Source organism: Montipora foliosa, chromosome 3 (assembly GCF_036669935.1).
Source record: "Montipora foliosa isolate CH-2021 chromosome 3, ASM3666993v2, whole genome shotgun sequence".
Classification (NCBI taxonomy): domain Eukaryota; kingdom Metazoa; phylum Cnidaria; class Anthozoa; order Scleractinia; family Acroporidae; genus Montipora; species Montipora foliosa.
This window is the reverse complement of record NC_090871.1, coordinates 27,155,790-27,165,789: the sequence shown is the minus strand read 5'-3', so window position 1 is coordinate 27,165,789 and position 10,000 is coordinate 27,155,790. Positions and strand designations below refer to the sequence as shown.

General features: G+C 39.2%; 2 protein-coding genes across 5 annotated transcripts in view; one reads left to right on the top strand and one right to left on the bottom strand.

Moving 5' to 3' along the window:
• Nucleotides 1-6,416, bottom strand: part of LOC137994681 (uncharacterized) — a 10,532-nt gene extending 4,116 nt beyond the window's left edge. The window contains exons 1-4 of one of the 3 annotated variants that reach the window (XM_068840285.1): nt 6,297-6,375; nt 5,901-6,094; nt 2,276-2,475; nt 1,370-1,492 (exon numbers count right to left, since the gene is read on the bottom strand). In XM_068840285.1, coding sequence (XP_068696386.1) covers nt 1,370-1,492; nt 2,276-2,467 — 315 coding nt within the window. In that variant the 5' untranslated portion in view covers nt 2,468-2,475; nt 5,901-6,094; nt 6,297-6,375. Of the gene's footprint in view, nt 1-1,369; nt 1,493-2,275; nt 2,476-4,819; nt 4,913-5,900; nt 6,095-6,296 lie in introns of those variants that run through there. The other 2 variants (XM_068840286.1, XM_068840287.1) reach the window with 2 other exon arrangements.
• A 420-nt stretch (nt 6,417-6,836) lies between these two features.
• The window catches only part of LOC137997209 (uncharacterized), a 7,450-nt gene continuing 4,286 nt past the window's right edge, over nt 6,837-10,000 (top strand). Inside the window, exons 1-3 of one of the 2 annotated variants that reach the window (XM_068843081.1) lie at nt 6,837-6,977; nt 7,831-8,258; nt 8,721-8,861. In XM_068843081.1, the coding sequence (XP_068699182.1) occupies nt 6,929-6,977; nt 7,831-8,258; nt 8,721-8,861 (618 nt within the window). In that variant the 5' untranslated portion in view covers nt 6,837-6,928. Of the gene's footprint in view, nt 6,978-7,830; nt 8,259-8,717; nt 8,862-10,000 lie in introns of both variants that reach the window. The other variant, XM_068843080.1, reaches the window with a different exon arrangement.

Sequence of the window (10,000 nt, the reverse complement as noted above, 5' to 3'; positions counted from 1 at the left end):
TGGAGGATATGTAAAGAAATATATCTTTGAACTTTCAGATATGAAATGTTATGATCATTGCAGATAAGGAAACATTTTAGGGAATTGTAGAGGAACCTAAAAAGGGGCATGATTAAACGGGACTTGAACTCGCACTGTGAGATTGCGCTTTACTCTGCTCTTACATTTGAGCAACCTGAAATAAATTTAGAATATAGGGATATTCATTTCATTCACTTCCAGCAGGATACAAATTAAACTCAATATTAACCAGCTCTCATTAGAAATAGAACGAAAACTGCGGGTGACGAACATGAGGCTAAACAAGGGCATAACTGAAATAGGCTCATGTTCGTCACCGCAGTTTGCGTTCTATTTCTAATCAAGCTTCGTTAGCCAAAGACAAAAAGTACTTACGATCTGTCAGATGGCTTGATACTTAAGTTAGTAGAGCAAGTGCGGTGCAACCTCACGTATAGAATCTTTAACAGTAAAACAAGCAAATATACTACTTTTTTGACCCCTTTATATCCGCCACTCCTCGTATTCTGCGCATGTGTACATGACTGTATGTGACAACCATGTAACACAACGACACTGCAGGGTCAGCACGGTCATAGGATCGAATCGCCTTCAAGCCCGCTTGGATTTTTCAGGCTTCAGCACTTGCAAATGTTTAAGTTGCTTAGCTAACTGCGATGATCTTTCTAACTTTCATTGCAGGAGCAATCTAGCCGTCGTTAATTCACTCAAACAGGTTCTTGCGCGACCCGAATCGCGTCGCGCGCAACGCACTTTGGTAACTTACTTTTGAGCGGTACTGTAACAAAAAGGCTTGAGGCCCAACTTATGAAAATCTTAATTCCTCAAAGGAAGCACATGGTCTAACCTAATAATAACAATAGTTTAATGGTTTAATACTTGTAGTGCGCAAGTTACATGTAAATATGAACAATTGCTGCTAAGCCAAAAATTAAACAAAAAATCAAACTTCAGAAGAGCAGGGCGTTTTCTCCTCTCTTTTCTAATCACACGGGTTCAGGCATATCAGGGTCCTGAGAAGGACTGTTTTTGGTGACACCTACTGACGTTTTGACAACCTGAGCGGAAGTAATCCTCAGGCTCTGAAAAGTCAGCCAATGTCATCATCAACAACAGCCTCTTTCTCGGGACTACTGTCACCTGAACGATATCGCTTCATCAAGTTTTAAACAGTCTTCAATAATCATGATACAATCCAAACAAGGTTTAGGTTGTCGCATGCGAATGCTTATTTCATTGATGCGACCAAATGGCCAGGTTTTAAGTCATTTTCCGTTGAGGAACTGACACGTTGGAACGTAATAATAATGTAAGTGAAACACACATTGTACTAAACGTTGGTCATTACCTTTTTTATAGCTTCCAGATCTTCCATTTTCAGAATAGCAATAATTTTGTCAGCAGAAGATGACTTCTTCCAGCAAAACTTATCAGAATGCACTCGACGCAATCCTAAACAAAGTTTTTCTTCCTGTAAAGTAGATATACAAAGTCACGTAATGCTGTTAGCAGACCGGTTGATTGACAGGAAAACTGGGCCACTAACGTTAACTTACTACAATTATAGGACGAAATGCTAAATTGACAACAATTGCCGAACATCAGTTTGACAGAAAAACGTCGCTCTGACATAAGGGGGTACTGACATGCCACCTTCTTATCCATGAATTTGATTTCGCCATCATTAAAATTGTCTCCGTCTTCTAACCAGTACTGGAATGTTCTTTCTAAAATGATCACAAAGACAGGCATACTTGCTTTCTTCCATTCCAGTCAGTTGGACGCCTATTTCTGATGAGACGCCATATAAGATTATTGAAAAGAATGAAAAAAAAAACTCACTTAATGAAGCAAAATCACGAAGCACGTAACCGGCTGTTTAATTAGGACTTAAGACGACAAATTTTAAGAAGTTCAACTGGGCCCCGCTTCTTCAGTACAGTCCCGAAAAATTGCCAGATGCCTAAAGATATCCGTGAAACTTTAAAACTGCTATCCTTTTTTTTAATCCAGTGCCTTGTAAGCCATGATATCCACTCTTTTTGAAAAACTTTCCATGTAACATGTTTTCCAGATAAGAGCAAAGTTAACACGCCTTTAATCCACGTGTGCCTTTTGAATATACAAGGTTATGGATCCCGAAATATCCAGGGAAAATTTGGAGCTTTCCACAAAAGCAAATGTAATTTATTTATGGCAGACTTGACCAACTTTCTCGTTCTTTCTTTTGCAAATCTTTTCATTCGAAGAATACCTGAATAAATCTTGATCTGTTTTTAGATGAAGCTCTTGAAAGGTATAAGAAAAGTTGCTGGCGGGGATGGTTTTGTCCATGGAACTCTGTTGGCTGGACGCAGCTGAATACGTCTAGCAAGTACGTGTGGTCCTTACTGCATGGTTCCACACACTTTTTTTGCTTTCTCGGGGGGACTTCGTCTGACATCATGGCAAGAACTGCATGAAAGAAAACCGTGTTGGGAATATTAGTTGCATGCGACTTGAAGTCATGCTTCATTGAGATCATTATAGGCAACAAGGAAGTTACTGGCTGTGCGGATATTCGTCCAGGTAATCTTCGTCTTAATCATAATCCGACAGGTCTGTTTAAAGGGTTTTGACAAAGATGAGAAAACTCCGCAAACATTAATAAAGACTGGAGCAAAAAGAACAGAAACTGCTCATGTATTTACCGTGATATGCTGTGGATTGTGTCGATGCATCATCAGTTCAGTCTCGTGACCAGGACGCGCGCAAGAAGCAGCAAGAAATTAATGGCCGCCTCACTAACAATTACTTACTTGCATGTTAATATAATACCCTGGTGACTTTAGGATTTTAAAGCGTATTACCAGTTTAATTTGTGTTTCGCCCTTCATAAAACGTTCTATTTTGTGGACATTGAATTTAAATCGAGAGACAAGACTGATCACCGTCTGAGTGTTCAAGGAATGCCTTTTGCCCGTCAAGTCGCCTAGAAATGTTTCTAAATCACGTAAATAACTAGACGATAGCCACTATACTATAGAAATATCAAAACTATCGGCCAGGGTGGGTGTGAGCTCATCCGATTTTGAGAATTTTAAATTGAAAACATCGCTCGTACCCGCTGACTTCTGCCTGCAATGCGGCTTCCCCAAACCTATGGCAAGTACGATGCGTTCCATGTAATTGAGGTTCAAAGCTAACGATCGCTGACAAACTGAGAGACATCACAAAACCCGAATACACAAGAGCACTATGGGTGACGCGTGACATGTAAGAAAACTTACTCAATGCCATTCATTTTTGAACCGAAAATAGAGTTTTTTATAAACAATGGTGGCTTATTCTGGGTTGAAAATTTAGTCTCTCCTAGGAAAAACTCAGTAGGGCTACTCAATTTAACCTTCCATGGAAAATATATCAGATTTATTCATATGTTTCAGAGAGTTTGGGTTTGGGTTACACAAAAAATACACGAAGGCACAGAAGTCTTCGGCAACATTTTTAGGTTTTCAATGCTGATAATGCTCACCTGTAGACGTCAACAACTCCGCAAGGCATTCGTCGTAGAAAATAAAGGAATATAATACTTTTCAAAATTAACTTATGAACCTTCCCAGTGAGAGTATGTCTGAGACTGTCGATCGAGAGTCGACTGCTAATCGATCGCTTATGCACGTTTGCGCATAGGTTGCGCTGTGTTCGATTCCTGTACAGCAACTTAACCCTAATCTTCTAAGTTCCTTTAATGGTGACAACATTAAATTATCTGCAAATTTAAAAGCAAAGCTCCGAAAGGTTATATAGGCTAATGGACGAGAATCGTAAAATTGTCTCTTCCGCAAAAGACCTTGGCGTGACTCACTCGAACCTTAAGCGGACTGCACACCTTGCTCAAATGGTTCCAAAATCTAATAGCATGCTGGGATTTCTAAAAGCAAACTGCTCGGGTGACCTCAAGAAGGATTCCCTCAAGCTGCGTTATATTTCCCTTATGTGCTCAACCTGTGCTACGCTTCACAACTTTGGGCGCCGCAATCTCCCACATTGATGCTGGAAGTAGAAAATATCCAAAGGAGAGCTACACTTTTTATTTGCATGAACTCTGAACTCTCATACAAGGACTGACTTTTGAACCTTAACCACCTATCTGATAACTACAGGCTGGAATATCTTGATTTATTATTTTTCTATACGTGTATTTATGGACTTATTGACATTAATGTAGATAACCTTGTTCAATGTTGTAGTGGGCGTTCCCGTCGGGGATCTTCTGGGCTTTTTCTCAATAACAAATCCGCTTATACATCTCTTTTTCGCAACTCTTTCTTCAGCTGAATAACTAATCTGTGGAATGCATTAATTACCTATCGCTATAGGATCGGAGGTTGAGTTAGTACTTTTAAAGAAAAAGTTAAAATCGTTTTTCTATAAGAGACTAAGTTCAGTTTTCAATCAAGGTGACATTAGTCTGTCCAAAGTGCCGCCGCGCCCATACTGTTATACGTTGTTCTTGTTAACTTTCTTTGTTCTGAATAATTCTTTCTTTTGGTTTTCCTTTTATTAGTGGGGTTCCAGGGAATGGGTATCAATTCTTTTTAAGGGGTTGGTTAGGTGGTGGGTATACCTAGCACGGGACTAGTGCTCTATAGTATGCCCACCAGCCTCAGGGAGAATTTTGTAAATGAAATGAAATAAAAATAAATAAATGCCGAGCTACACTGAATATTCACTATATATGTAGCAAGAGTTTTTTCTTTCCTGTGTCGCTACTGACTTAATAAAGTAGAATGTTAAAAAACACGAAGATATAAACCTTGCTGCAATTCTCTGTGGTCCTCAGAAGCTGAAACCTTAACTGACTAGGCCGTCCAAAATAGTCGAGAACACCTGATCAATTCCTCCACAGTTTTGGCCTTTGCTCGAGACGATCTTTATATACCGGTACCATGACCTTCCTGCAAAATTTATCCCGTTGGGAATCCCCTAATCGACTTGAGCTAAGAAGCTAAATTTGTTAGTCGAGGTTATAGATGGTTTTCACGTGACGTCATCATTTTCTAAAATCCAAAACTAAAGAGCCACGAAAGTTTTTATCCTCATCAGGCATAAGAGGCGGTAAATTTGTATCCATTTGCAATTTTAAAGCTCAATAGCGTGCTTCGTTTGGAAACCAGAGCATTTTGAATTTCTGAGTTATAGCGGTGCGTGACACGAGGCGACGATCGAGTTTATTGAGAAATATATATTTATCTCATGGTTTTGAGCCTTTTTAGAATTTAAAGCATTAGGAAAAGTGCTTAAGTAAATAGCTGTCTGTTCAGTACAGATGACCACTCGCCTAGATAGCCAAAGTAAGTAACAGATGTTGACACTATTTTCCGGCCGCCATATTGGTGCACCACAGATGTACACCAACATGGCGTTTTCATACTGGGCTCTGTAAATTTCTGCGAAACATTTCGACGAATATCTGAAGTTTGGGGAAAGGCACAGGCCTAAAACTTGGAGAAGTGTCTTCTTCATTTATCATCTACAACATCACGAATTCTTGACTTTTTCCACTGAATGGTTTTCGATTTATTTTTTTATTGCGTGACAGTGAAAACGATCTATAGCGTGTAAGTTCAAATCGCGTGAGCATATGACCAAGTTATTGTGCCAGATCACACAAGGTGTTTTTCAAGGCAAAAGCATTTCGCGGCTCCCATGCTGAGCTAATTTTAAATGCGATGAAGAGGCAGCCGGCGGCCTAGCACAAATAAAACCTTATCTTAAAAAATATATCTTGTTTATCAATTAACGAATTGCAGTATTCAAGCGAAGAAGACGAAAAGGAATCATACGAAGCTATAGATTACTAGAAAGAAACAGAACACTCAAAACATATTACATACTTTTTGAATGATTTTTGGATAGGGCCAATTGTTTTAAAAGCCTCTATACACATCTGAGACTCAGAACTTCAACATGATGACCCCTTGCTGCTTCTGCATGGGGTCTCCGATTTGCGTCGAGTGGGTTGATGTTGGATCTGCTCTCACAACTGTATTCTTCCTAATGGATCCGTACCAGCCAGCGAACCAAATTACTTAACAAATAAAAGCATTTGAGAGAATAATAGATTCAAAGTAAGAACGTCTTTTCTCTAATGACGTAAAAACATGTTTTTTAAACGACTGCCATTTAGGAGGCCTGCTCGTTCAATAGTTAACCATTGTATTTTACCAAAGGAGGGCCTTGTTTATGATCATACTTGTCAGTAAATCAACAGATTTCTCATCGAAACTTACCTTCTGCTATTATCAAGATCCATCGAAAGTAAGATTTTTGAGGGCACTACATTAGGGGATTCCCCAAGTCGTTTGTGGCTTGAATGATCTGCATAAATATTAATGCTTTCGAAAGCGTTTTCAGTTTCGGTTGGGAAAGACCCGGTTGACATCGGTAGATAATGCGTTATATTTCCTTAAACCGCAAATAAGCTAACTTATCTTATAATTCTTGGAAGAAAATATGTGGATGAAGGTTTCAAACATAGTGTGATCGTGCAAGTGACCCATCGCTAGCTACCGAGCACGTCACGGAAGTTTTCATAATTTTAGAGTTGTTATTCGAGGTCAAAGTGAAAATATTAATGAGTATAGGCGGATGTGCAACGCTGCAAAACTTCCGCTTGGGAAGAACCCCGAGATGTTAACTTTCCTTACTGAATAACATATAAAATACCAAATTGCGCTCCAAGGAAGTTTTAATTCATAACAATAAATATTAAACAATGAGTGTGGAAACCGAAAATCCGGCGTGAAATATAATATGAGGTAATTTTTGTTGACCTTATTAAGGTGTAAGCGGCTATGACCTGTGGATATAAATAAAGGCAACGAAACAAGTTCTGCACAGTACGCCAGAGCCTCGCAAGAAAATGGTACTGTCACTCTACGGAGTTAAAAAACCAACAAGTATGACTATTGGTAAGCTTTTGATTTTGTCTGCAATGGCGTTTTCACAAAAGCAACCACTACGTTTAATCTTCTTGGGTAGGGTGTCCCAGCAACAGCAAACCGCTTTTTTCGCAGTGTCACCAAAAATGTTCTTGTTTAAGTACGTTTTCTCTTTGCACAGCATAAAATTTTATTGTGTCTGATTCACTGGCAACGACAACAACTAAATTTATAATTATACAATGCGGTTTAAACTTTAGGAAACAAGTTCAGTGGAATTGAACGTAACGCACTCCGTACGAGCACTTATGACATAATAATACACCAAATTTTTTGTGAACGGCACAATAATATTGAAGTCTGAGAACCAGATTAGAGTTAAAACTAGTTTACATGTTCTCACGTTTATTTTGCGTCTTAGTCACATCTTTTCGCAGAGTAAAAAGGAGAACTATTCAGGAAGGCTGATATTCTTCAGGAGAGTGTGTAACAGTCGGGTTTACCTGATATCCAAGTGATGGCATAATTATTCCCACATACAAGCACTGCAGATTTGTGCCTTTGTGGTAAAGATCAAACCTTTCAATCGGTTAAATTTGGGACGGGGTATAGAAAAAAAATTCCTTCCAAGGAACGGTGGTTTATGAAAAACGGTTCCCTGAGACAGGTCTGTTGGCAAAGGCATGTTTGCCAGTTCTTATGCTTGCTATGTACATTTGTATTTGTGTGTTGATCAATACTTTAAAGAGTTTCGAGAGAACAGAATTTTCAGAGAATTTTAGGTAATGATTTAATTAATATATGGAAGAGCTAGGTAAAGGACTAGGGAAACTCAATCCCCAAAAGTTAGTTTACAGAATGTACCATATTTGTTTTGTTTCAGTTGACCAACAACAGGTCAACAACGACCGGGGCTCGAAAAACCTTCAAGTCAGCTGCTGTTACGACCTCAAGAAAGGACAAAACACTGTATCAATTGAGCACAGCTGTCTGGTGGACGCAGGTAACACATGGAATATCGATTTGAAATGTCGACCGAAACAAATGGTCGTCAAAGCACCATCTGGACAATCAGATCGCTGGAGAAGCCTAAAGGAGGTTTACCCTGATGCAAAAATAGAACACAAACATAATGACATCGAAGTAACCCTTCCAGTGCTACCGGAAGACATTGAAATCGCTGCCTTTGGACGTCCAGAAAAAAACGACAAGAAACGAATGCAAATAGCGGCTTTTGCAGAGCAGCCAAGGCAAGGACAAAACTGGAAGATTTTGATCTATCTGGTAGATGATACGACAACAGGATGTAAGGTACTTCTGCATTCCCTTATATTATTTCTTTACGGCTTTACTCCAATTTGTGTGGCGGAAGTGTTTCCGGCATCCTTATCCCATTGGGTTGATCGGATTACCTTAGGGCCGGCTTCTTCGGCAACCAAAGCTTATGATATAGGGTTTTTCTATGTCTTTAGGTACTACAGTGCACTTGCTTTTGAGATTGACCGTAAATGAATGTAGTCACCATGTACTGTGGCTGTAGGCATTCTACGCTGGACCTTTACGGGGGGTTTGGAAGAAGGCAATTATATAAGTTGAAGGCCAGTAATTGGTACCGATCACAGGGCACTACTTTATCTGCAACTATAATTCTAGAAATGTATTGCATTTTTCAAATAGTCAGCCTTGAGTCAGTACAGCCGCATCTGTTTTGTATCAGTTTTGATGATCCACGATTCTGAATCGATACATTTCGAACGTTGCAATAATTAGCAGGTGTGCCAGAAAGAAGAACAAAGACATCGTAAACTTCTGGTTCCAGTGGCTGGGATCTTTGTGTCCAACAGTGATGAGGATATCAGAATTGAACTCGATGCATTAGAACACGGATGGAAGATTAAAGGAAGTAAAGTGAAGGTAAGCAAAAAGGTTTAAAGTTTTATATTAGCCTGATAATCACTTTCCGGCAACAAAAAATGAGGGTACCCGAGTTCGTTTTTGATATATAAACGTTTTAAGACAAAATATAGGATGCTTTTAGATGGTGTTTTTGTTGTCATGATAGCGTATTACGTCATATTAATGAGAACCTCACTTAAGCAATTATTGGTGTTTCATTTGGTGCAATAACATTGCCGTTATGTTAAAACTGAATTGATCCTGCTAAAATACATTTCCTCAAAATTGTCGAAACTGGCTGATGAGCCACGTTAACTTTTTCCGAATTTTCTACGATCGATTCCTAGAAAGAATCATTTCCCGCGCATAGTAGTCCGTTTTTCCGGCCTTGACACTGAAGTTCTCCCTGCGAAAAGGAATGATTAGTCGTGTAGACGATGAATAAGTTTAGCCTTTCCTATTTATATTCCTGACTCGTACACAAGGATGGGTGTGCAGCTCGAACTGTGAGTGTTTAATGCCGTCCAAGTATCGTTACAAAGCTCAGATAAGATACTAGTTACAAGGTAAACATAAAATAAGAACCACTCAGGCTATAAAGCATATGCAACCGCCTGATACGCAAACCCAAAAACCCAGTGGGAAAATAGGAACGTATTCCCCAACCAAATGCAGGCGCACCAACCTCTGAGGGCTAGAGGTAATATAAGATTTCCAGACATACAAAGTGATCTAAAATAAAATTTGAAAGTTCGAGAGCTGAGATGAATACATTACATCTTGACAAACCTTATATATCTAAATAACAATAGACTAATTCAATGCCATAGCGGCACCCGTGCATTTCATGCCAACAGGACAATATTTACATTCTTTGTCGCTATCACTTACAGTTCAGCTCCGCCGAATGTAAATACATTTACCCACAATACTCGTTATTTAGCAAGTACATAAAAAATGTTCCAGTCCCTAGCTCGTCGAAGCTTATGCACTCCAACTTGCTTTCATCTTAGCCTTCCTACATTTTCCTTTTCGTCTCTTTACACGAACAAATTTCATCCTTGATAATTTTTCCTTGGAATTCTAGCTGTACCTTCTCAAGGAAAAATCTTGTCAATTTTACCCTTTTTGCACCAGCAAGTTTTCCTTGTTAAGGG